This window comes from Phalangium opilio, unplaced genomic scaffold, assembly GCF_054372755.1.
Source record: "Phalangium opilio isolate 3A_F unplaced genomic scaffold, DU_Popi_V2 ptg000011l_1, whole genome shotgun sequence".
Taxonomy (NCBI): Eukaryota; Metazoa; Arthropoda; class Arachnida; order Opiliones; family Phalangiidae; genus Phalangium; species Phalangium opilio.
The window spans coordinates 9,150,029-9,177,652 of NW_028324147.1; the positions used below are offsets into that span (position 1 = coordinate 9,150,029).

General features: G+C 36.3%; 1 protein-coding gene and 1 long non-coding RNA gene across 2 annotated transcripts; one reads left to right on the forward strand and one right to left on the reverse strand.

The window, feature by feature from the left end:
• Positions 1 to 18,190: 18,190 nt before the first annotated feature.
• On the reverse strand, positions 18,191 to 27,056 carry LOC149710270 (uncharacterized). Its single transcript, XM_089860579.1, has 5 exons — positions 26,998 to 27,056; positions 26,587 to 26,893; positions 22,418 to 22,626; positions 21,374 to 21,657; positions 18,191 to 20,765 (listed from the first exon to the last, which is right to left on the reverse strand). The coding sequence occupies exons 3-5, from the start codon at positions 22,523 to 22,525 to the stop codon at positions 20,507 to 20,509; spliced, it is 651 nt and encodes a 216-aa protein (XP_089716705.1). The 5' UTR covers positions 22,526 to 22,626; positions 26,587 to 26,893; positions 26,998 to 27,056; the 3' UTR covers positions 18,191 to 20,506.
• LOC149710271 (uncharacterized) lies at positions 21,008 to 21,778 on the forward strand. The gene is made up of 2 exons (XR_016377712.1): positions 21,008 to 21,349; positions 21,519 to 21,778. It is a non-coding gene; the product is annotated as an uncharacterized LOC149710271 (long non-coding RNA).
• Positions 27,057 to 27,624: the final 568 nt, after the last annotated feature.

The window sequence follows — 27,624 nt, forward strand, 5'->3', positions numbered from 1 at the left end:
TTCACGAGCTTGAATACGCGCGGTAACGTAATTTTTTCGAACGTTTCCGCTTTCGCTCGAAATTTTCACGCAACTCGCGCCTATGAAAACGAGCCCTTACTGTCTAGTCCTCATTTGATCTCGCTAAGCTTCATCCAACAACCGACACCGCAGAACTACATTTTTTCCGAGCGTATCTTCAAGTCCAAAATAGCTAGGAAACAATTTAATCCCATTCACACCGTTCTCCTTCCGGCATCAGAAGATTTTGTAACACTCATTATTGGTACCTGCAGTCTGCAGAACATCTTGTATAAAGAACTGTGAATGTAGATGATCCGGATTAGCTTGCTGGGCAATGTGTGGTCATTGTCAAGGTATTAGCGGTAATAAAAAATCTTCAGGATGAAGAGAAATATGAACGAAATGTTAAAAATGTGTCGTAAATCTAATCCTTAACGACACTAGAATGTTTATACCCCATATAAAATGGTTTTTCCTAACCAAAATTCGAGTAATATGGCTTTCCTTTTCTTTTTCCAGATTTTAGGATAGTAATATTTCAGCGACCATTTTTGAAGATGGGTCGATAATTTAGACTCGAAAATAGTTATTTTTATGGCGTTTTATACGTTCATGAAAATTATCTACTCAATAAAAAAATATCGAAAAAATTTATATATCGGCAATATATTTGCCATTTCAAGCAGTCATTTTCGAAGATGGCGCCCAAACTATCAGTAACACGTCTTCAATATTCAAGTATGATGTTTAGATGGTCTTCAACATAATTATTACCAATTTTCATAATTTTTGAACCATATACTGTATCTAAATGACATTGATGGCGGCCATTTTCCAACATGGCGGCCAAACTATCTGACTAATGGCTTCAATATTTTACTATGAGATTCACACAGCTCTGATTATAATACCTATCAATTTTCATAGTTTTCCAACAACATGGTGAAATATACTGTACCTAGCATTAACGGCGGCCATTTTCCAATATGGCGACCAAACTATTCAACACAGAGCTTTAAAATTTTGCCATGATGTTCACGTTGTACCAATCATACTGCGTACCAATTTTCATAATTTTTGAAGAAGAACGTGGAATACATTGTAGCTGTAATTCCAGGCGGCCATTTTCCAAGATGGCGGCGAAAGCTCGCGCTCTACAGCAGGGGACTTTTAGTATAATTTTTGTTGGGTCAAAAACAACACATGTACCAATTTTCATCTTTATGATCAAATGTTCTAGGTCAAGCCCTTTTTTGGCCTATCTGTCCTGGCCTAAGAGATGAATTTCAATATCAAACAGTACAATTTTGAAGAAAAGAACAGATGGTGGCAAGTAAAATGTTTCATGTTCTTTCGAAGGGAGTCCCAATAGTGCGGACTAAAAGCTAACCAAAACTAAAAATAAACTTAAGACGAGTGAAAATCCTTCTAATCGGTTCCGTTTTTATCAATAAAAGGCTGTATATCTTTAAAATACGAATAATTTCACGTTGACACAAAATTACGTAGTTTTAAAAGGTCTACACATTATCCAATGAACCCGTTATTATGCAATTTTTTTATTAAGTTCTTATAATAACTAGTTTGCCCAGATTTGGCCCCCCCCCCCAAATTTCAAATCCTAGCGACGCTACTGTATTCTTCACAAATTTACAATTTCAAAACTGTTTTTGATTCTGCGTGGTAAGGAACGAAACAATTCACGAACAATTTGAGCCATTATTTCGTGGCATCATTGCTGTTTTCTGGATCCCTTATAGGCCTATACTTTTTAATAAAGAGCCTTTGATAACATAGCCTTAAAAATTAAAAGATAAGTGGTCAAAATTGTTATTTTGAAGTAACGGATATTAAAATTTCCAGTTCAAAAGCCATTATTATAAAAATATCAATTATTTGAAAGAAATACTTATCCTCTTTTTTCACCAAAATTTCAATTAACGAAAATATTTTTCAACATAATCAGAAGTACCATTAGAATTCTATGAAATTTAGTTCACGGAAGAAAAAGGGCTCTTCGTGGATAGTGGTGAACCATGGGTATTGATAGATTTAAAGAAATTGATTTGTGAAATATTTGTATGAGAAACAAAATAGTCATTGACATTATAACAGTCGAAAGAATCTGTAGAACTTGCAGCCCCTTTCTTACAATATGCATAAATCGTAGGCCTGTGCGAGTACTCGACTCGAGGCTCGAAAATCAAAATTTAAGGACTTGAAAATTTTTTCGAGTCCTTAAAAATCTTCACTATTGGACTCGAACCGAGACTGGACGCCTTATCAAGTCCAAAAATATTTACTTTGTGACCCGGAATTTTAAGTAGAGCGCCGCATCTAGTGGGGTTTAATCGATTTAAAGTTTAGAATAGACAGGTGATTGGACAAAAATTTGACTTCAGCTAAAGGAGTTAAGCAAGCCAGAACCAAAAGTTAAAATTGTTGTTTCTGCGCGTCACTTTCGTCGTGAGATTTATACTTTGTGTGTAAAATTTATCCTTATTAGAAATTAATTTATTATAATTCTTGTATTATTAATTATGTAAAATTAAACTAAGTAAATTGAATTAAAGTTAGTATTAATAAAATAAATTTAATAGGACTCGAGTGGGACTTGATATAATTTATCAGGACTCGACACTGGACTTGAAACCTAGTTCTTAGGCTGACTTAAGGACTCGAGGACTCGATACCAATTAAAAGACTCGACTCGAACCCTAAAAAACTGGACTCGCACAGGCCTAATAAATCGCCACAACATCTAACAGCCATTATAACGACAAAGATTCGATAATCGATTATTAATTATCGCCATAAGTTGCCATATTTTGAATAAAGTTGCATTTTTCGTTTATTTCCTTCTCCGAGACCGTTTAGCCTAACAAGTTACTTGCCCATTTATCTCAATAACATTCCCTGCTTCGCTTTTATTTTTCCCTGCTACAATCATATAGGAATCGAAAATTCTTACCCCATATTTCATAGCGTTATATGAAACGTAAGCGTAGTCGTTTGTTCTAACTCCATGGTGCTGACGTAGAACTGATTTCACCTCACTATACTTCTGAATTTTTAAACTGAAATTAAATAATTAGCATTAGTTACATAACAACAAAAACAATGAATAACACCAGAAGTATTATAAGAAACCTCCCTAGGGAGGTTTCTTATAATACTTCTGATAACACGGAGCTGCGCTTCCGAGAAAAACCTGATTTTAAATCAATCAAGTTGTTATTCCTCAAAACCTGAACTTTGTACAAGCAAGAAAGAACAAATGAATATCTAGGTAAGTAATATGGTTTTATATTTGCCTGGAACCATTCCATACTGTTTAAACACGATACTCCAAGGTATTAGCTATACAGGGTGTGAATAAATGTTTGGAATTCATATAAGGCTGAAAATTTGCAGGAACGTTACTCGTAAGTAGTAGGCGCGTACTATGAAAAATGTTTCCAATCCGCCGCCATCTTAAAAATGGCGCGCAGAAATGTAAAAACTCTTCTCTATGCAACAAAGTCCGCGCGTTTCAACCGATTTCACATATATTTAGTACGCGGGTTTCCTTTAACCTATAGACGGGCTTAATGATCTTTTGGGTTCGATTTGTTGCCATCTTTTTAAATGGCGGCCAAAAACTAAGAAAAAACCTTCTTTATGGAATAATGTCCGCGTGAAAAGAAATAAAAATGTCCCGACGGGCTGACAGGCAACGCCGAGTGCCTTCGCTCCTAGGGTGCTACAAAAATATTAGTCATCAGTAAAATCTACCCATTCTTTGAATCATTTTGATGGAAGTTCTTATTACACGCGAGCAAGATCTCATTCACGTTGAATGAGATCTTGAAGCGAGCGAAGCCGTGGGTAACAGCTAGTTCTGTATATACCAACTAAAGATTGATTTTGAAGTGGTTTCATTATACGCAATTTTATTCCTATTTTTTTAAACATGTTTTCATAATTCGCTACATATTTCTTTTCTCTATTGTACTTTTTTAGTACTGTCGTCGTGAACCCTTGTTCCTCCCTTCTCTAAAAGGGATTCATTTGTAGTAATGGAGAAAAAAAATAAATATTCATTCATTTAACCTGTAGGGGAAAACAACTTTTCCTTTTTTTAAATCAACGCTTTTGAGCTATCTTTTTTAGGTATAGGGCTTATATATACAGATAATTTTTCAGCTTTGTATACTAAATATTTTTAAATTTTAACATTATAAGACGCGATTTTTTAGACTAATACCCATTTCTTGTTTAGTATATACAGGGTGTTTGTGAAAAGTCCATCAATAATGAAAGGGCGTATTTATTGGGCCATTTTGAGTCGAAAATGTTCTATGACATTTTGCCGTCCGAGCCACGGTTTTCGAGTTATGATTTGAATATTTTAGGGATGACCCCTTCATTAAATTAGCGCTGTCTTTCAATTTCTTAATTAAATTTAAGGGGTCATCCGTAAATTACTCCAATCATAACTTGAAAACAGTGGCCCGAACGGAAAAATGTCATAGAACATTTTCGACTCAAAATGGCCCAATGAATACGCCCTTTCATTATTGATGGACCTTTCACAAACACCCTGTATATATAGTTTCACAATGAAATAGAGCTTGTTTCTAGAAATACATCTTTGATATTCTGTATTTTGAAAATCCTGCATATTGCGGATATTTCAAGTACCTGAAGTCAAATCCAACTTACGTCACGTTTTGAATATTTTTGAAAAAGTAGCAACATTGAACGTAATAGTCATCATAGTAGGGGTAAAAGGTTCCGTTAATCGCTTCGGTGAAACCTGGATTTCCCTATAAATAAAAATATAACATTTTAAACTCAGTTCAATAATTAATTTGCAAATTTAGGCCTGAAGCGTTCAAATAGATGGCAAGGGTAATGATATTATTTAACACAAAGGTTCTCGGAGGAATCCTTTCCAAATATCTTTTTATTTTGAAAATAATACAGTATAGTCCTGGTCCATATTGAAGTAACGCCGCCGATACGGCGGTCGCTCATTTTCGGCAGCGAAACCTAGCGCCATTTTCGGAGGTGCAATGCTGCCAGACACATTTCCCTAGAATTTTTTGGACTGATTGTCGTCAGCTGCTATTCATTCCGTATTTGGACACAGAACATCCCTAAAGGTTAATTTTTGTTTACGGAAACTTTAATTGGCTTAATTTCAATACTATTTTATTAAATTGGAAACCTCAATTTCTAAACGTGGAACAAAATGTAGTAAAAAATTAAAGAATAAGGCTAGGACGCTGCCGTTTTATAATTGTGCCCTGTAGTTCTCTCAATTATGAAGCAGACGATAATCAGTTACCAAAACCACGGCCCACCCGCTCACGGACGTGATCGAGTTAGGTATTCGAAAAAAAAAAATCCCTCTCTCCGTAAATGGCGGCCGATCACGTGATTTTATTTTTCCCGCGGAAAACGCCGCGAGATTCTTGAGAACTATGCGGCGCTCAAATGGACCAATACTATAGGCCTACACTCAGAACATTCACAACGGCTTTTTAGGGGTCGTGAAACCATTGATTGCTAGAACTGTTTCTAGTACCGCATCGTCTTCCTTGCCAGCGTCTAGAGTTGAATCGATTCGAATATCCCATCAAAATCCTTGTTCCACCGTACAGTTTGATACAAGTTATAGGAAACCAAACGGACCGCACGAATCACACGCATCAGATAATTTTCTTCTACTGTGCACACTAAATTCGGAGAATTCCGATTTCCGAAATTCCAACGGGCGTATGAACAATTGAGCAAGCACAGCGGAATGCTCGGGAATTTTCAAAAGGCGCGCAATTTCAAACTATTCTTAACATAGTGGCTAGTTGTGTTTTTTTTTTTTTTTGGTCTAGTAAAATGAGCATTTTTTCGGATTTTCCCGGATTAAGATACTTTCAACTTTTAAAGTAGATTTATTTTAGAGTTTTCTAGGAAAAATGTGGTATACCTAGCAAATTTGCCCAATCTTAAAAGGGCGCCATTTTATGTTTCATCTACATTCGCGGAGCGATTTTTGTCTTAGCTCCATACGGACTATACGGAAAGTATGCCCCTATCGGAAATCCTCGTCGACATTGCCGACCTTCGATACGTACGATGCGGACCGATGAGCGAGTTCTCATTTGAAACAGTGGTAATAGTAATAAAATCCGATGCGTGCGATACATGCGGTCCGTTTGATAATTTGAAATAAGGACCTATTACCAATCGCTTAACGCCCTGCCTTCTTATTAACAAAATTCTCGTGGAACGCTCCATGCCAAATGAAATTTATCGCGAGATTTGATAAAATTTGGGCGCGACGTGACAATGTAGAGCGTGCAATTGGAATTTTGTTAACAGGAAGGCAGGACGTTACACGATTGGTCAGAAGTCCTTATTTCAAACTATCCTTAAAATCTGAACCTAATTTGAATTTTAAAATCATTCGGAGGTATTTCCTGAATGTTTCACTATACAGACTGGTCTTATAATTAGTGGAAGAATCTACTACGTGGGATAGTCAAAAACAAAGTCCAGAAGATGCTGCTATTAGAAGCCTATAAGTACTGGTAGGTGTCTATGTTGTATTGACAAAAGAGCAGAAGAAGGTGGTGTTAGAAGCCTATAAGTTAAGATTCTTCAAAATTGAGGGCATATCAATAAGTGATATAGAAGGAAGATGACCATTGTGGTGTTGTTAGAAACCAATAAGTTCAGAGTGGTGTCTCTGTGGTATGGATTGAAGACTAGTACATAATGGTGGTTTTAAAAGTCCTTAAGTACAGATTGGTGTCTATGTATAATATCTAAAATTGCCTTGGCAAAATATGTGTTTTCTACTTCACTTTCTATATGATGTCCGTGTTGACGAACGCTCATTAAATTGGGAGAGCTGAGCTTATTTCGACAGTAAGTACTAACTCAAAACCGACTGAAAAATCTTGAGTTAGTATAGTATTAAATATTTTAAAGTTCGTTCCTTGACTTGCCTAAATTTTATTAAAGTAAGTCGGCAATCCTTTAATTAAGGGTAAAAAAGTTTATAGTTTATTTTTAGAAGCAATTTGGTTCCTTCCGAGTCGTGTTTCGGATTGCAAGTGGTGGTTATTCGAGGGTTTTGGTCCCTCGAACAACGTTCTATTAACCCCAATTGGGCCAACATTTATATTGAGTTTATTCAACAAAGGAATGGAAACGAGCTGGGTTTATCCAAATACTGGTCATCAGGTCGCTTCACTCCCCTGCCCCCTAAGTAATCCATTGATGAACACGTGGATGATAGAGAGATAGGAACGAGTCAAGGGAAATTCTATACGCAACCCTTGACCTCGTACCACCCCTAGCATCTCCACGTGCTCCACTCCCCTGCCCCCTAAGTAATCCATTGATGAACACGTGGATGATAGAGAGATAGAAACGAGTCAAGGGAAATTCTATACGGAACCCTTGACCTCGTACCACCCCTAGCATCTCCACGTGCTCCACTCCCCTGCCCCCTAAGTAATCCATTGATGAACACGTGGATGATAGAGAGATAGAAACGAGTCAAGGGAAATTCTATACGGAACCCTTGACCTCGTACCACCCCTAGCATCTCCACGTGCTCCACTCCCCTGCCCCCTAAGTAATCCATTGATGAACACGTGGATGATAGAGAGATAGAAACGAGTCAAGGGAAATTCTATACGGAACCCTTGACCTCGTACCACCCCTAGCATCTCCACGTGCTCCACTCCCCTGCCCCCTAAGTAATCCATTGATGAACACGTGGATGATAGAGAGATAGGAACGAGTCAAGGGAAATTCTATACGGAACCCTTGACCTCGTACCACCCTTAGCATCTCCACGTGCTCCACTCCCCTGCCCCCTAAGTAATCCATTGATGAACACGTGGATGATAGAGAGATAGAAACGAGTCAAGGGAAATTCTATACGGAACCCTTGACCTCGTACCACCCCTAGCATCTCCACGTGCTCCACTCCCCTGCCCCCTAAGTAATCCATTGATGAACACGTGGATGATAGAGAGATAGGAACGAGTCAAGGGAAATTCTATACGGAACCCTTGACCTCGTACCACCCCTAGCATCTCCACGGCATCTTTCTTTAGAAATATATATACTGAAAGAAGTAGGGTTTTACAATCAGAAGTATATAAAGTAAAATAAGTATGTTTCCGGAACTATTTTTAACAGTCCGAGGAAAACAGGTGGTATTTCTAATCCGTCTCTGATTGGGCACCCCAAGTCAAGATTATGACATAGAGATTTACAAGAAAAATTATTCGCAACAGTAAAGCGAAATAAACGTTACATTCTCTTCCATTAATTTTTGTTAAAAAGTTGAATTTTATATCTTACTGGTGAGAGTAGAATCCTGAATTCCATGTTCCCTGTAAAGAATTAAGTAAATTAATAAAATCACGCTAGAAGTTTTAATAATTTGATACATTTATTTTTAACCCAACATTGTCAAAATGGATCAAACAGGCTTTTAGAACGACAAGTCTAGATATTATTTTAATTATCCTAACTTAGAACTGCCTAGAAATGAAGCTGTGGTCTCTCACACGAGTTTGTAAGGTAGGACTTTTCAAACATAACGCTTTCAGGTAAAAACCGTACGGGGTAGTGGGGTCGTCAATGCCCTTTTTGGGGTTTGGTCAAGACAGTCGAGAGAAGAAAGGAGTGGGCATTGCAGTCTCGGAGATGGACAGAGAGGGAGCTCGTTTATACTTCTCTGTTAAATAAATAGATATCTATTTGTATTTAAACAAGAAGTTATATCAGTATCTCAGAGAGAAGATATAAATTCGCCAGACAGCGTTGCCAGATTTTGAAACCGGAATTATAGTACCGGGACTCAAAAATTATGGTTTTTTCGTTAAAATTCTGGTACGCACTATTTTGGGCGGGAAATTTGAAATTTTGGGCGTGGAATGTGAATTTTTGGGCTGGAAATGTTAAATTTTAGGCGGGAAATTTGAATTAACGTCTTTTCAAGCAAAGTTTACGGCTAATACGATTTTATATCTTTTAAATACATAAATTTTAATATATATAAAATATATTTAAATTTCTATATAATTAGTAGTAAGTTTTATATATATAATAAATATTTTAAATCATATTAATTAAATATAAACGTAATATAAAACACGAAATTAATAATGTAAACTTGGACGTACTAGTTCCCCTTTTCCCGCCATTGCGGCCATTCCAACACGTTGCAGTAACTAACGCTGTGCCTACCCACGCGGCAGCGCCAGTATTCCCGCCACACCCACTCACTCGATCATGCAAAGACGAAAACTACCCCAAGGCGCGCGCCCGTATATACGTTTGAGTGAGGCAGTGAGCTGTGCCTAAGTGCTCGTTCAACTTTCTTCATCGCAAAAACCGAAAAGATGAAAATAAGATAGCCATGATGATTTTTCAGTAGTCCCAAAAAATATTTTGAAATTATTGTCAAATATGGTACACTTTGGTGAAATTATGGTACAAAAGCGTACCATATAGTACGCTAACGAAATTATGGTACAGCGATAAATTTAACTCGAAATTATTGTAAAGTACCATAATTATGGTACGTCTGGCAACGCTGTCGCCAGATTTCCAGCTTTATCTCCAGTCCTAACGTAGGTCCGCAGTCAATCCCCGTCTCTAAATTACAACCAGCATCTCATTGGTTCTTGAAAACTCACGTCAGCGCGACGACGCGAGTGAGGAAAATTTCCGACTGACGAGAGCGAAATAGCCCGGCGCCTCCTTTTACGTCCCCCCTTGTATTTTGAAAGGGGGACTGGGACTATGGTGCGCGAATACAAAGGCATCTTATATCTTCTCTCTGAGATACTGATATAACTTCTTGATTTAAATAAAAGAAAGTTTGTTTTCTACCTTATAAAGGTTCCGAGATCTACTTCAAAATAACACTAAATATTAATTTTGACGCATATAGGCCTACAAGAACAACGCGTTGCTAGTTCATCGACAGAAAATATAATTAATACAAATGCTAATAAAACTATTGGTATCCCTGTTTTCCCTCTCTCATTTTAACGCGTCAGTTGAACCAATTTAGAAAAATATCTAAATTTTAAACAATAACAGCTCAAAATATTGTATTCGTTCTATTTTCTTCAATATAAAGAGATTAAAACTCTTTTTCTTGTGACTTGATTTAAAATATTGAGATTTGGAATAAAAAGAATTGTTTTTATGAAAATAAAATATGGCCTATATTATTCAGAGTAGCGTTTTATTGGTGAATACATTATTTCCACGTATATTCAACAATTTTCTGAGGAAACGCAGCTCTTTTACTACGGAGTTGATAAAGAAATATTGAGATTTATATCAGAAACGTTTTTGAAAATAAAGTATTGCCTAAATTAGTCGGGGATAGTGCATTTAGTGAAATTAGTTGTCGAGGTTTGAATTACAAGGTTTGATTTTAAGGTAATTATGGGGAATGAGCAGTGCCCATAGTGTCTAGATTCTAGAAGGATTTCGGCAACACGATAAAAAATATATATTAATAAATAAAAACCTGATTTTATCAGAATAAAATATAGCCTATAGATTTATAGAATCCGTTCATTAGTTCTAGATATCGCCTAGTACATACATATAATCAAGCGAAATTTTACCTCTTTATATTAGTATAGATATAGACAGACTTGGTCTCAGTGTATGTAGCTCGACAGTCGACATTCAAATGTCCCGAATCAAATGTCGTCTTAATACTTATATATAAATTGGACATTCGCTTTAGTAATTACTCAAACTCGAAATTATAAATAAACAAATGAACTCATTTTTTCGAACAAACATTATTCAATCGTTAAAACGTTCAACGTGGAAGAAAAAAAAGTAAAGGAAAACTTCAAAGTCCATGCTTTAAACGAATATCTTGTATTAGAAAATATTAGACTCACTGCTTTCAAATTTAAAAAAAGTTACTTTAATTAAGATTAATGTGGAATATAATATTCAGAATTCAAAAGAAAAATCGTCAAATCCCACGAAATCTCGGAAAATACTCAAACCACAAAAAATCACGGGAAAATATCAAAAAAAAAATCACGGGAAAATATCAAAAAAAATATCACGGGAAAAACCTCAAATTCTGACGAATTCCTTTCGATTTTATAGATTTCGTAAGAAAATGAAATTCGACTGAATCAAATAATATCCGGTCAAAAATGTCCGGCCCATCGGGTAAAGTGGAACTTAATTTGTGCGGATGTAAAGACGTTAGAATGGGCTTCAAACTTGCCAGTCCACCAAAGTCCTAACCGTGTCATTTATGGGTCTATTGAACGAATCCGCGTTATACATGGGTCGGATAAAACAAAACGCGTCATCTTCCGACCCTGTCGTCTAATAAAGAGAGGGGTAGGTAACTCCAGCGTTTAGAACCGGCATTTTATATCAAAAATATTAAAATAGTAATTCATTTTTTAAAAAGGAATTTCGACCGTACCAAAACGAGAGCTAACTTTTATCTAAAATTCTAAGAGAGCGGTAGCTCTCTTAGATATGACTTCATACTGCTCTTAATGTATAAGGAGGGTTTTTGTTTGGATGTAGATTTTTTTGTATTGCATTAACTGTTTTGAAAAAATTCCACAGAACTACAATTCTGGCCCACAACATGTGGTTAAAATTTCAAAGAGATCCATTAATTAGTTAATTTTATAAAAAATAAAGTTGCTAAGGGTGGTTTTCATTTCCATAAAATTTTTCACACCTTTTTATGAAAAACAGGAATTTTTCCCATAGAAATAACATGGGAAATTTTAAGAAAAAAACATTTCGGTTAATCCGATTTTAGAAAAACTATACGTTTGTTAGACTTGAAAACGGTTTTAAATGGAAGGTACAACACTTAACGTGGCGCTAAGCAATTTTCATTGACTATAATTAAGTCTAAGTATGTTTAAATTTAAATTTTCAAAACCATTCCAATCTGCGATATTTAAGCAGTGTAAAGAGTCAGTTTATGATGTTAGCACTTTTAAAGCTATTTGGTTCATATTTCGTGGTGGTTGAAAAACAAGAGGACCTAGCTTTGTGTGAGCTAACAAGTTAAGTTGGAAAAGGTCCCCCACACTAATAAATTATGTAACCAACTGCCTTTGGTACTTGTGGGTACTTGTAGGTACTTGTGGGTGCTTGTAGGTACTTTTGGATGCTTGTAGGTACTTTTGGATGCTTGTAGGTACTTTTGGATGATTGTAGGTACTTTTGGATGCTTGTAGGTACTTGTGGGTGCTTGTAGGTACTTGTGGGTGCTTGTAGGTACTTGTGGGTGCTTGTAGGTACTTGTGGGTGCTTGTAGGTACTTGTGGGTGCTTGTGGGTGCTTCTAGGTACTTGTGGGTGCTTCTAGGTACTTGTGGGTGCTTGTGGGTGCTTATGGGTACTTGTGGGTGCTTGTGGGTGCTTATGGGTACTTGTGGGTGCTTGTGGGTACTTGTGGGTGCTTGTGGGTACTTGTGGATGCTTGTGGGTACTTGTGGATGCTTGTGGGTGCTTGTGGGTACTTGTGGGTGCTTGTAGGTACTTGTGGGTGCTTGTGGGTACTTGTGGGTGCTTGTGGGTACTTGTGGGTGCTTGTAGGTACTTGTGGCTGCTTGTAAGTACTTGTGGGTGCTTGTAGGTACTTGTGGGTACTTATGGGTACTTGTGGGTACTTATGGGTACTTGCCCCGGGTGCTTCTAGGTACTTGTGGGTGCTTGTAGGTACTTGTGGCTGCTTGTAAGTACTTGTGGGTGCTTGTAGGTACTTGTGGGTACTTGTGGGTGCTTGTAGGTACTTGTGGGTACTTGTGGTTGTTTGTGGGTACTTGTGGGTGCTTGTAGGTACTTGTGGGTGCTTGTGGGTGCTTGTAAGTACTTGCCCCGGGTGCTTGTAGGTACTTGTGGGTACTTGTGGGTGTTTGTGGGTACTTGCCCCGGGTGCTTGTAGGTACTTGCTCCGGGTGCTTGTAGGTACTTGCTCCGGGTGCTTGTAGGTACTTTTGCTACATAAAAGTTTGAAATTGACAATCTCGGATCGTCTTTGTGAAGTTTTAAGGATATTCGAATTTCATATTGGCCTTATGACAATTTTGAGCTAAATGTTAAACGGACATAAATCAGCATTTTTAAAAATTTTGTAAAATTGTCAATTTGGTCCTATTTCTGGGGTAAAAAAATGTATTATGTTAATTACAATAAGAATACAAACTTTTATTGATTTACGGTTTTTTTAAGTATCATTATAAATAAATGTCTGATTGAGCTAAATTTATGGTCCCCTTTATATATGTTTCTGCTTAGTGCAGATTTTGAAAATGTAAAACAGTTTCTTAACATTCTTAATTAAAATGAAGACTGAAGGAACAGATATTAATCAAAAATGTCTTGATTAGAATCAAGACCTAAAAAGTATCGATAAGACTGAGGTTATCACTTGTCTGAAGGACCAGATATTAATTTTTCTTTTTAATTGAAACTTAAATGCATGCTTAAGAAAAAACAACGTTCCATTACCGTTTTCCGTTGAAATAAATTATTTTACTGGTAATCAATTTCAAAAATTTACTTATCTCGGCTTTTCGACCACAATTCCATTCCCCGAAAACATTTTATCATTACATTAATTACTTTTGGGAGAGTACGTGTATAGTTTTGCATTTTAAAAGGTTCCTAAAGAAGTTACATCCCCATTCGTGACCGGCACGTTATATACATTTGTAAATTCTATGTAGCACAAAAGGAAAAAAATCCGATTTTTTTTATATTTTGGTTTGAATTAAATAAACTCATGATAGTAGTTATAACGAACAGAAAGTCAAGGAAATGGCACCGGTAATGAGCAGCAAAAAGAGAGGAAAGTTTGCTTCAAGTTAGCAGAGGGACATGGTAGTGAAAATGGTAATCTAGAATTTTGTTCGTTCAAACCTTAATATATCATGAAAAATTCAAGTGAGGTCGAGGCGGCACTACCAGGAAAGATTGATTTTGGCAGATAACAGCGAAAAAATTATGTTCTACACACACTGGGACTATGGGAGAATTTCAAGGACGAGGTCGCTCATGATGAAATTTCAACTCCAGTTTACATCAATTCTCCCTGGTCGTACTAGTAGCAGCCTAGCAGGTTAAGCTATAGTTTGCTCAGGTCCTGTTAGTCTCGAAAGGGTTATATAGTGCTTGAAACTTTTAAAAGGTTCTTGTCATGGCTAAGCAGACCGCTATTACAGTTTTTTATTGTTTTATAGGTTATTTTGACACGTTATCTCCCAAAAGTAATTAATGTAATGATAAAATGTTTTCGGGGAATGGAATTGTGGTCGAAAAGCCGAGATAAGTAAATTTTTGAAATTGATTACCAGTAAAATAATTTATTTCAACGGAAAACGGTAATGGAACGTTGTTTTTTCTTAAGCATGCATTTAAGTTTCAATTAAAAAGAAAAATTAATATCTGGTCCTTCAGACAAGTGATAACCTCAGTCTTATCGATACTTTTTAGGTCTTGATTCTAATCAAGACATTTTTGATTAATATTATCTTAGATTCTCTGAATTTTTCCTTTAAATATTATTAAAAGTACCTTTCGTCCGGAAACAACTTAAAGTCTTGTTTACATTGACCGATTTTGCGGTTCGTTAACGTTGAATTTACAGGGTGTTGCTATACACCAGTGCATACACATTTTAACAAGTGTTCGCTTTACCATTTAAAGTGAGGCTTTCTGTAAAAAACTCAAAGTTATTTTTGCAATTTCTGTGCATCCCTAAACGAACCTTTAAAGGTACTACAAAATACCTCTTAAAGAAGGTATTTTTGAGGAGTACAAGGTATTTTGTGGTACCGAAATTTAAACCCCAACAAAGGTCATAATAAACCTTCAAAATTTTAAAAGGTACTCCTCATTACAGAAGGGGGTGCCTGTTAACACTCATAAAGGCTCGAAAATATACTTTTAAAGCTATGAAAAGCATTTTGGGCTACCGAATTAGGTATAATTTAAAACCGTAAAATGTCGGAATTATATTTTCCAACTTTGAGAGACAACAGTGTTTCTTTCTTCTTTTTTTTCTTAGCAGGAACTGGTGAGAGAGGCATGTACAACCCGGTATATTGTTCAACAACCTGCTTAAATCAGAACATAATTTAAAAGTGTATAGTTAACGATGTTTCTCAGAATGGTTTGTTTCGATAATTTAAAAGCTATTTGTAGTGTTTACTTTCTGGCTTGCCTTGTAAAATGGCTTTATTTTCCCGAGTGTTTATCTTAATTATTTGTGTTTTCCTAAAATTCAAATTTCATTTTTTTTGCTAATTTGAATTCTGATTTTCGTATTTTGAATTAAACAAGATTCAAATTATATTTACATAATAATAAAAGTACTCAAGAGAAATTTTCGCTGCAAACCCTAAACAAGTTGGGAAACCAAAATAAGCCTCTCCGAGTCATGACGTTTTTCTTAAATATTTGAATAAGTATAATTTATATTAATTATTTTTATCGTCAGTAATTCAGGTCGGTTTGAGAGACGTGTTTCCTAAAATCATTTTAAACATAGTTATTGTTGACGTTTGAATCCAGGCGTATGCCTCTTTAATAACTTTTCGAAATTTAGGGTATATAAAACGATTGATTCACATTTAAGTATAAGAAAACTCGCCAATCTCCGCGTACATCTTAACCCTAACGACGATAATGGAACTGCGTACGCGTTCCGGATATAACATATAAGTTTGCTTCGATTTGCCAACTGCGAACGCAGTGACAGACAGACACATCCACACACACAGACACATCCAGTGTAATACCTCTCCGTGACCCAGTCATATTACACTTTTTACCGCCCTCTAGTGACAAGAATTAGTATTACTATGTTCATTATAAGATGACCCCAGCTAATTTAGAATTTCGGGGTTTTTTTTCATTGTTTATAAAATAGCATTCCTATTATGAATAAAATCAATCTAGTAATAAACTACAGTAACTTACTCATTAGGTTCATTTTAAACTTAACCTACAGAACTTTATCTTAATTAAATTACAGAATAATAATAATTTTGTAGCTAATTTCAATTTGTAGATTGAATATCGAGGATTACGATAAAAATGGTCCAAATATTGTAGGAATACGTGGATAAAAGATGCGAACCTATATACACACCAACTCGGACTAATCAACTTAAGTTGATGCCAATTTTAGGTGTTGCTAAATACAATACCATCGGGGAATAAGCTTTAGCAAGAGTTACAATAATCTCACGATAACAAACCTTTAATCGTTAGATAAATCACGTTTTTCGCTGCAAAATTGATATTAATATCTGTGGTTTCGATTCGGAATTCGATTTTATAAATAGAGTTGGATAAAACCAAGTAAAAATTGCAAATGTTTCAAGGTTAATTGGAATCCTTTTTTCGCGCCATTAATAAATTTATCAATTTAGCGGTAAGAGGGCCGTAGCTACCACTACTTATTGGGCGGGAAAGCGAGAAAACGATACAGCTGTTATGCGAGGTATCGAAATAAATGGACTTCTCAACAAATTATTGAACATTTTGACTCGGGTATTGTATTAATTAACTATATTATCCTATTATCTCTTATCACATCTGCGTAAACTTTAATCTAGGTGCATGAATTTAGGCCCTACGTAATGGTAGCTCCTTTCCTAGGGCCATTTTTATTCCTCCCATTTGATTATCATTGTTGTTCACATTTGGGTCCAGTGTTCAGTCACTACCTCCTTCAGTATTTAGGGTCAGGGTGTTTACATTTACCAGCGATTGTTCACATTTGGGGTCCTCTAAGGGGTCTGGGAAATAGGATATTGTGCAAAATTTAAGAGAATTAAAAAGCTGAAAACATAGCGAATTGTGTCTAAAGAATCATATTCTGAAAGTTTATGATGTCTAACGTTAGCTCCACGGAAGTTATTCAAAGATTTGCAAAAAGTGTTCACAATTACCAGTACCAACCCTATAGTAACTTCCTCAATCGGTTAGTTTTAAACTTAACTAAACTACATCATTATTTGTAAAGTTATCATAAACTATAGTATAATATTAATTAAATTAAAGTATAATATTAATTAATCTACAGTAAATTCCTCAATTAACTTACTTGAAACATCATTATTTATAATTATCATTAATCTCACTCGTGAATATATATTTATTTTAATCTAAATTAAATTACAGAATAATATACATTGAACTATTGTAACTTCTTCAATCGGTTAATTTTAAACTTGATTAAACTACATCATTATCTATAAAGTTATCATTAATCTCTCTTGTGAACGTGGACTGCTTGCTTAACTAAGCAGACGAGTTTTCAAGAGACGATATCATTGGTTAACTCATGGTGAAGTACTTTGCCTGCTAATTCGTTTCTCTCTACATTCAAGACTGTTAAGGTTTTAGGAAAAGAACTCTAAGGTTCAGTCGTGACTTTGTGGCCGACTGAACGTCGTGTTAACGTGGCAGTGGGCGATTATTTAATTTCTCTCTCTTGCAAGCTTTAGCGCCTAAACGCGTCTGGACTCAAGATGGTTTTGTCTCTCTTATTTTATAAAAGCAATGAGAACGTAGTAGTTCGAGTCCCCTCGGGGATTTGGAAATTTACGAAATAAAATAATATAAAGTTTAGCTACCCTAGGTCCATCGATTCGCGATTTAGAGCATTATTTATGAATTATGAATAAATTTGAATAAATAACGCGAAAATGGGCGGGGTTAAGGCGCCGTAACATAGGCTATAATGGGGGGAAAAAGGGGGTAATATAGAGGGAAAGGCGCTAAAAAAGGGGGTAAATGGGGTAATAGAGGGGAAAAAGTGGGGGCGAAAGGGGTAAAAGTGGGGGTAGTAAATTTTCCGTATAAATTCATAATTTTTTAGCCCATCAATAGATGGCGCTAAAAAGTAAAAATTCGAAAGGCTCTCGAACAGCCATATACTCGTCATTATTTGACTCATATGTCACTTAAATTTCAAATTTGTTATAGTCTTCGCTAATATTCACCCATTGATTAGGAAAAATGATTTCTGCTAAGCCAATTTCACACCACAAGATTTATTCAGTTTCGTAAACACCAAAATTTTATACTTTATACATCAAAATTGTTAAAGTTGTTTAAAAATTTGTATTACAAATTAGTTTACTAATGAATTTTGACAAATATAATTTAATAATTTTAAATTTTAATTTACAATCAATGTTAGTATATGCCCAAAACACTAAGAACACCAACTTTATTTGTTCTTTACGTTTGCAAATGTTTATCAAAAGTTATTACCTCGGATGCTTTAGCCAATATTTTGAACAATATAATTACTAAGTGTTTCAAATAATAATAATTATCCTGGATTTTCAGTTACAATTGAAATTTTGAAAAATATTTTAGAGTTACATTGATGAATAGTGAGAACATTAATTTTATAACTTTTAAAGATACAAGTGAAAAGACTTTTTCTTTCCATTAAAAAATAGTTATCATGGTTACTTGTATCGTTAATCCAAACGTTTCGTTCGAGTAAACAAGATTCAAATGTAGACGTGTTGTTATTCTTTACGCGAGGAGTTGCACACTAGTTTAAAGTGAAAAAGCATAGATTTCAATAGAGGTTTTCTTCTAAAACCAGTGTGTAAGAATTTCTTTCGATTTCACAGAATTATCGAGTTTAGAATGACTGATAACAACCAAACGACTAAGTGAAATAAGTTAATAACAGTCAAATTTATCTTCTATCTGATACACCCATGTGGTGACAGTCATCCTTAAAAATGCCAGATAATATGACGATACCATTTAAATTATCAACCGGTTTAAATATAAAATTTCTAGTCTTTTTAAGGATGAGAATATAGAATTTCTTCGGAACACCAAATTCGGTTCCTGAATACCTTTGGCAGAGATTATAAAATTACGTGACATACAGTGGCGGACTGAAACACCACCGATCAAATTTCTGAAGTTTTGGCAGGACCTGCAGGCACCTATCTTCCTAGAGTAGTAGGTTCAATATGATAGGATAAAATTACAGTTAATGTTTTAAGCAATAAAAAGAGAAATATGTTTATTCTCCTTCACGATTTCTCAGAATATGTGGGTAACATAGTAGAGCCAATTGTTGTACCATGGAAGAACTAGGCGAAATGGAACAGCGACGAAGATAGCGGAGCCTCTACGAGAAATGAAGCGAATGACGTAGGAGAGCTCTCCGAAATAGTGGGAACACATAATTCGGTCTGCGCAATATTCGCGCGCCTCTGATTTGTTATTGGTTACAGCTGTTAACGTGGACGTTTAAAGCCGACGCAGCAACGAACCGCGAAACTTGGCGAGAGTAGCGTAAGCCTTGTTCACTAAAATTTGAAATTGAACTGACGCGCGCAGCCTTTCCCTTTAGGAAGGGAGGGGGAATCTAAAGGGGTATTCAAGTTTTTGGACGACAGGTTTTTCAACACTAGGGGCTGCTCCATCTCGCCTAGTTCTTCCATGTTCTTTGATACTTTCCACTCAGTTGGGCCCAATAAACACGGTCCTTCATTATTGATGGACTATTCAAAAACACCTAGTAGGTAACGATAGGTAACGCGAAAGAGCTTTCTCGCAAAAAAAGTATTTAAAATTACCAAGATAATTGGATAATTTTTGCAAAACAATTAATTGAAGCATATAAGAACAAAAAATTCGCGAATATTAGTCGAAAAATTACGGAGGCAAAGTTTCCGTATTTTTCCGTTACCGAATTTTCTTTTTAATATAGTTTTTATTCCCAAATTATTTTGTATTTTGTGAACTTCATTACGCTAGTTGCTTCTTTTAGAGTCAGGCCAATTTAAAATCACATTCAACGCGAGGGGCGGTCATAGAACGTCCGAAGAACGGCGTTCGCTTGAAAGGGACTGCGAAACTGTTATACTTTTACTTTAGTCTTCAGTGGGAGTTGAATTTTAATCGATAGCGAATACGATTCAATTAATTAAATTAAATTATTATTTTACAGTGTAAAGTCTAAAAAATTGAAAATTCAATGATGCAAGGTCAATTCCGTGTATTTTTAATTCTCCGATTTGCAGAAACTTTTCCGCAATTTATTTTTCCGGAAAATTAACAACCCTAGTAGCAGATAAAAATCTAGTACGAATAGAAATTTGAAAAAGTGTAAAAGTGCTTCGACAGAGTTGTAGGACTAATACGGAAAAAAATTGTCTAATGAAATCTAAAATTACTGTATAATATAAATAGTATGATGTATCAGAATTTGGAAAATATAAATGTGCAATATAAGCTTTAATACTTACGCTTAAAAAAGTTGTAGTAGAAGTTTATAATTAAAAAAATCTTTAAATTGATGACTAAATCATACGGACGTCCAGGAAGAGATTTAATTTAAATTAATTGTAAAATGAAGTTAACACAGGATCCGAAAAGAAATATAGTAGTGAAATTGGCAAGATTTATCGACGTTAGAAAAGGGGTGCGATTCTCTTCTTCGACTTCGACGGGCCAAAATAGTAAATGATGATTTCGCAAAAGAACACGACTGATGACGCAACAAGTCCCCAAGTAATGATCAGAAAAGCTTGGAATAAAAATCCAACCGACAATGGTCTAGTCTCCAGAATCTGAGACTTTTCATAAAACGAAACTTTCCTTTTCAAGAGATCTTGATAATCAAATCTTTTCCTTGGTTCTAATTGTCTCGTCTCAGAAAATCTTAAAACTCTGAAATTGTACAGAAATAGTTTTAGACAGACTGTTGCTCTCTTAGATAAGACTGACCTGATGACGACTTTGATGTCTTTAGTCTCTTAATTTCATAACGTGGGGTCTACCTAGAGCTCGGAATTATCTAAACAATATACACGTATCCATATTCTAGAATCATCGATATAAGTTGTATGCTAAATCGTTTTATATTCACACTGTTTTAATGTTTTTGTATAATATTCGTTCAATCACCTATTTAAAGCTGAGCTCTAGTTCTACAAGCCATGTTAATGAAACTACTTTTTTTTGGATAAAACTAATACTAAGACAGAATGACAGGAACAAGTTTCCAATAAAATGAGTCAATCCTGCACATAAAGAATTTCTTAGCCTTTCTTCACAGGGAATTGTGAAAAGAATTGATATTTTCAATGGAGTATCACTTATAAGATAATATTAGAATTTCAGCTGTATTTAGAAACATCTTTTGAATTTTCGAGAGTGAAAGATTAACATATAGTTATTTTTGTCCGATAAACAAAAGACTTCATCACATTGGCTCTATACCATGGATGCTTTTAATTTTTATAATTTGAAAGGTAAATGTTTTGTTTATAACTCACAAGAAATCCAGTCGTTCGAGAACCTTGAGAGGAAGCCGATTGTTGAATAGAAAATGCGCATATGCTTCTGCAACAACCTCTTTCCCAATGTATACTTTTCGGTTCAATCTTTTTATAAAATTTTCATATAATTCCAAAACCATAGGTATCTGTGTGTCGTCGAGAAACAGCACTCCGGGTCCATTGAGGCATTTGCGAATTATTTTGTCGTCGAGGCCGGTATAGTAAATTCCGTTCTGGTCCATTCGTTTTGAAAGTCGGGAATATGCCATAGTTCTGTTTGCCTTGAGAAGTATCAAAATGTATGTTTTTACGTTTAAATTAAGGTGTTAATAATTTAAGGTGATTCTAAAAATGTATTGGCCTGCAGTTATTCTAACGTTAATAAAATAATTTAAGAAAGTCTTGTAATTTCCTCCATGAAACAGTTCAGTCTTGAGATATAGAGGGGTTCTAAAGAAGGGTGAAGAAATCGGTTTGGATAGTGTAACAACATGAGAAAAAAGATTGCAATATGGCATTAAAAATACACGCAAACTTCTTCAAAAAAAAAGTAAGAAACTTTGAAAAATTAATAACTCATTGAAAACTGACTAAGCAACTTCTGTTGAAAAACAAGTTCCTAAAAGCATAAGCTGATGATCTACCACAAAATAGCAAGGTGTTTATGGGATCTATAGAGGACTAGTCTGATATTAAAGTAAGCTCTATCGCCGAGAGAACCCCACGATAAAACCGGGGACCTAAACTAAAATTTCCGCATAAGTGAATCAGGCCACTCCCATATATACTTCTCTCTTGGCAACGAGAGGTTCCACCTTGTTAAATAAGAATTTCTCTTGTGTTTTGGTGCCTGCCTCTTGGAAGCGCTGACGTAAAAAGAACGTGAGAAAACGTGTCGCCAAACACCCACAGAAAAGTAGCTAGTTGTAGATCATCTTTTTATGATAAAAGGGAAGACTTTTTGTGAAGACTCGAATATTAAGAAAGATCCTCGTCCAAAACAAAAACTATTTACATGCGTAAAACATTATTCTTCCTTACTAGCATTGCAATGTGAAGTCCAAAGTGTTTTGCTACCATTGGTACTCGTTTAGTTTGCCTTAAAACATCCTCGATACTATCAACGTTTTTCGAATTGTCGATTAGCATTTCGCTTTTGAGTGCGGAGGAATACAATTTTAAGAAAGCAAAGGAAAAGAATAACCAGGCACATTTTAAAATGACGGACCGCTGGTTGAAGTTATTTGTATCTGCAAAGATTTACACTTTGTTAAAGGGCTATTCCCTCACCAAATTATTTTCCTTATTTTCCGTTTGAAAGTAGCTTATTTTATATATTTAGATAAGCACAAAAAAATTTGCAATGAATTTTTAGGAAAAGAACTATTCTTTTAAAACTGTCAAATTTTGCACGATAATTTAAAACCTTTCAATATGCCTCTCACTAAAATTTCAAGAGATTCGAACAGGTGAAACCGAAGAAATCACATTTAAGCCGTTTGAAGATTAAGCCCTGGTTTTAATTTTTTTAAAAAAATTAATAAAAGAGAAACGTTTGAAACTTGCACAAAATAAAAAACCTTGTTTTGCACATCTCATTAGAATTTCAAGAGATTCGAACTAGCTCACAAAAAAATCTACATCCAATCAAAAAATCTTACTTTTACCTCAGACCACTAATATAGGGACAGTCATCTTAATAGGAGGCTAGGTTAGAATAGAGCAACGCCTGATTGCAGCTCCGCGGTGGCGACTTTGGAATATTTCGAACTCTAACAGATGCACGTACCTCTAAACAGTAGCATGAACGAAATAGTGAGCAATCCATGACTTAACAGCCGTACCTTTGCACGTACAAACCGAGACATCCACTTGTTGTAACAAGAAGGGGATGGAAATATAGGCGGAGGGGATGGAAGTATTAGAGAGAAAAATAAATTGGGGACAAATTAAGCTGTAATTTCCGGTTTTGCTAACGCCATCAGCGGGTGAACAAATAAAGTATAATATTTGAAATTTTGAAATCTAATGGCGTAAAAAGTTATCTCCTCTTCAATTTTCTTCAAATTATTGGAATTTGGTCGTTATTTAGGTAAAATGGTTAAAAATAAGCACTGTGTTTTTCCAAACTGTATCAGTGATAATCGATATTTACAGTTTACCTCATTTCTCCCTGTTTACATAAACCGCATTCTCTATTTGGTGTATGCCACTTTAAATAGCCACCCTCTCACGTGACCTTTAATTCTGTCCCTAAAATGACGTAGTTCCGCTGGCGTGAATTTGTCTCAACAGGGGGAAATAGTAGTCGCTTGTTACACATAGTGGACGGGTTTTTTCATTAAATGCATGTCCTGGATTGTTCACTATTTCGTTCATGGTCACATGACACAGGGTACGATAATTTCACGCTTTCGACGCGAGGTGGCGGTTGCTACGCGTTGCCATATGTAAACTGGCGATTACCATTGAGTTTACTGTCCCTATATTAGTGGTCTGAGCTTCTATATTAGAGGCAGTATGAAGTCTTATCTAAGAGAGCGAATAAAGGCAATAAATGAGTTGGCCGCAAGCTACAATTTGAGTAGGGAAGCAATATTGTCAGCCCCAACCCCGCGGACGGGTATCGAAGAGAAAGACAGACAGCCAGAGAAAAACCAACAGCCTTAGCGCGACTCGCATAAAGCGGGACGGGTATCGAAGAGAAGACAGACAGAGAGAGAAAAACCAACAGCCCAGAGCGCGACTCGCCCAGAGCGGGGCCAGGGTATAAAAGGACCGGCTCGCCTCTAGAAAGGGGACTTTTCGAAGGGACTCTTAGTGGGAAACATTTAGGCTGAAAAAGCCAAGCCTACTAAGACCTAGCCGACTGGGAAGCATTAAGCTGAAAAAGCTTGCCCTAGAAAGCTAGAACCTCCCCGGAAAAGAGTAGCCTTACTCGGCCCGTATCTCCGACCTACCCGCGCTCACGGTCTCCGTACTTTCTACGCGTTATTTAGTTCACTATACATTATTATTTCTGTATTTATTAAACTCACTTGAATAAACCATTATCATTCTATTAAACTATCGCCTTGTCAATTCCTACTCGTGACAAAATCAGAGTCCTGCCCGAGGCCTGGCCCGATCGGGTCGGGCCGAGCCGGGCTTTCCACTTTTGAAAATTGTATTTTGGAAATTAACGGGCCGGGCCGGGCTTTTGTTCATATTTCAAAATTCGGGCCGGGCCGAACTTGATTCTCATTTAATCCAAAATTCAAATGAGAGATAATTTAAATGAGTATAAGCTTCTAAGAACAAATGTGACGAACAATTATCGTAAGAAATGAATAATACACGACGCTAAAGCAAATATGAATTCAATTCATTGATTTTATGTAAAAAAATATAAGAATTACAACTGCACTACGTGTAACGGGCCGGGCCGGGCCTGTTCAATTCATGCAATGTGTCGGGCCGGGCTTGGTTAATGCATGTAACGGGCCGGGCCGGACCGGGCCGAAAAACCAACTATGTACTCGGACTCGGGCCGGGTTTCGGGCTTATTCAAAATGCTAAACCCGGGCCGGGCTTGGGTCAGGCCTGAAAAACTCGGCCCGTGCAGGTCTCTGAGCAATATTTCGGAATAAGTTTCAAGAGGCAAACCTGCGAATCAAGGCCGACCCGATTGATTCTATAACGGTATTTAAGCGTCGCCCACAAGATGCGTACAACCAACAGTAGGCAACCCTTAGAAATTAAACCAATGAAACCCTTTGCTTGCATGTGGAATAGCTTTACTAACACAATTCCCATCGTCCAGCGTGACAGTCTTAAGAGAAGGCCGACTGTTTGGCAGGTAGGACATTTCAGCGTCGCATCGGCTAGCCACAAGACTAAATTTGTACCAGTCGTTTGAAAATCGTTCAGACTGGCAGCCGACACGTCGTTCTGACTCTGCTGTGCTACTGGGGAAGGTTGTAGGGACACTTTTTAAGAAAAGATCCGCTTCCGGCTCTTTGAAGTATTGGGAAAGAAAAAAAATTGCCATCGCCAAAGAATTCACCCGCTTATATCGCGGCAACACTCATATTTAGGTTTATTTTGATGGGCAGCTGTATCGAAGCCGATTAATTGAAAAGCGTACAAAATAGTTTCTTGATAGACCGGTTTGCTGACGCCGGGGTAGCTAGAATGATTCATTTTCAGGCGGCAAAGGCACTATTTATAAAGGCTGGGTTGCAGTTATTTATTTATAGTTGTCATTCGAAAACTTTCCTGACCCTTCAATGTAGAGCTCTAATAGGTTTTCAGCTTCGAGTGTGCAAGACAAACTGACTTTTATGATTGTGACTTGTGAGTCTGTATTTTGTGGTTTGCGTGTGGAGGTTGGATAGACGAAAATACTTCTTAGCAAGGTTTGGTAAGAACTTAAAGGGTACGCGAATTTACAATTTCATATCATATTTTCCAACGAAAGTGGTATTATGTTACACTTTCAAGTCTCTACTTTCAAAATATCAAGTTTTTAATATAATTGAACCAATGTTTCTATTTTAAAATCCATTGAAAAATCACGAAAACTCAGTTTCGATACATCAACAATTTTGTCTTGTCGAGTTTGTTTGCCTGTTTTATGACATCGCTATGACGTTGAGGAAAAAAAGCGCGGGAATCCTATACGCGCGAGGTATACGCGTCTCGAGCTTCTCGCCAGTCTGAACTCTGGGTCTGATAGCGGAGAGAGTGGCACCATCTGACGTAAATAAATATCTCTGTGATGTCGGACTACAGGGAAACGTTAACCTTTCATAAAAAAAAGGATTTCAAATAATTTCATATGAAGGATTTTCAAATGCATAATGCCAGAAATCGGAAAATTAAAAGCTTGATATTTTTGAATTCACAGAAATTAATTCTATCATTTCTTATATAAATCAGAGGTTTTATCGAATATTACCAAAGCGAGTTAGAACTCACGAACATACCCAACTAAATTAAAAGAAGACCAATTTTATAGGCATTGTTTCTATATCAAAAAAATAATTAAACCGGTTTCCCCAATATGAGTCACATAATCAGAGCCTTAATATACATTAAACATTTAAGGCTAGAAATTTTAACAGGGTTTTATAAGCGTTCTCACTTTAAAAGGGCCACGGAACATCTAAAAAAGCTATTTAAAAACGAATACCACATGCCATTCAATTAGAGGGAAAGAAGTACTTAACAGTTTTCGAAGAAATAAGAGGTGAAATCCCACAGATGTTCGTAGAGTAATCTCAACTGAAAACGGAATCTCGTTCTGACGTTTTCTTGAAGAAAGGAGACAAATGCCACAGTCACGATAGATGCGAGCACAATGAGCCAAACAGACGTGGTGAATCCTTGTATCAATAAACGTTCCGCATCAATATTAGCGTCGGCGTGCACGGTCGTTACTATATAATCTTGTGTAACATGAGCGACAGGTCCAACATGAATGGTTGGAAAAACCTCTGGATATAGCGAGTATGCTCTAATAACAGCGTCCGTAAACTATTGTTAAAAAATACCATAGAAATTATTAGGTCTTAAAATTGTAAAATAATTCTAGGCATACTAATTGGATATAAACATCTACATTGTATTGAACAATTTACCTTCTTCCCTTCCTCAAAAATTCTATGTCGAAAAGTGTTTCAAAAAACTTCTGTAAAGCTAGATTCCCACTCGACCGAAAAAACCGGTGGAAATCACGCAGTCGACGGTAGATATCTTAACTTACGCTGGCGTCAGGTCATAGCCGACTTCATACAAGTCGGCTATGGTCAGGTGGTAGACCCTTCAAACTACGACTGAATTTTGAGTTTCGCGGTAGATATTTTTGGGGCATGTGACAGTTGAGAGTGGTTTCCACAACATCTATTTCGCGCTCTGAATTGGTATCTTTGTACAACAAGGGATATTTTCTTACCTCCTCAATAAAGTTTTCCTTACTAACATCTCATCTCTTTCACTTCCATGTGTTTAATTTTTCTTTCTTGGTGGCCTCACTGGCCTGTTTTTGATAAGCCTTGGTCAACCAATACTTGCCATACTCTCATAGCGGTCATCAACTGATCTCGCGTATGCGTGTGCTCTTGAAATTTATGACGTGGCTAGTGGGATAATTTCATTGGCTGAGAGAGCGGCGTAACGCCGAAGCGGCCGAACACGACCGAAAAAATGGAACACAACTTAAGCCCGGCCCAACGGAAATTCCGTCGAGCTCGGCGTAAAGATTTTTC

Coding starts and splice junctions, on each gene's coding strand:
- LOC149710270 (XM_089860579.1), bottom strand. CDS start 22,525: ATGCTAATCGACAATTCGAAAAACGTTGATAGTATCGAGGATGTTTTA. Junction 21,658..22,417: donor GACTTCACATTGCAATGCTA/GTAAGGAAGAAT, acceptor ATACTTCTCAAG/GCAAACAGAACTATGGCATA. Junction 20,766..21,373: donor CTCGAACGACTGGATTTCTT/GTGAGTTATAAA, acceptor GTACAATTTCAG/AGTTTTAAGATTTTCTGAGA.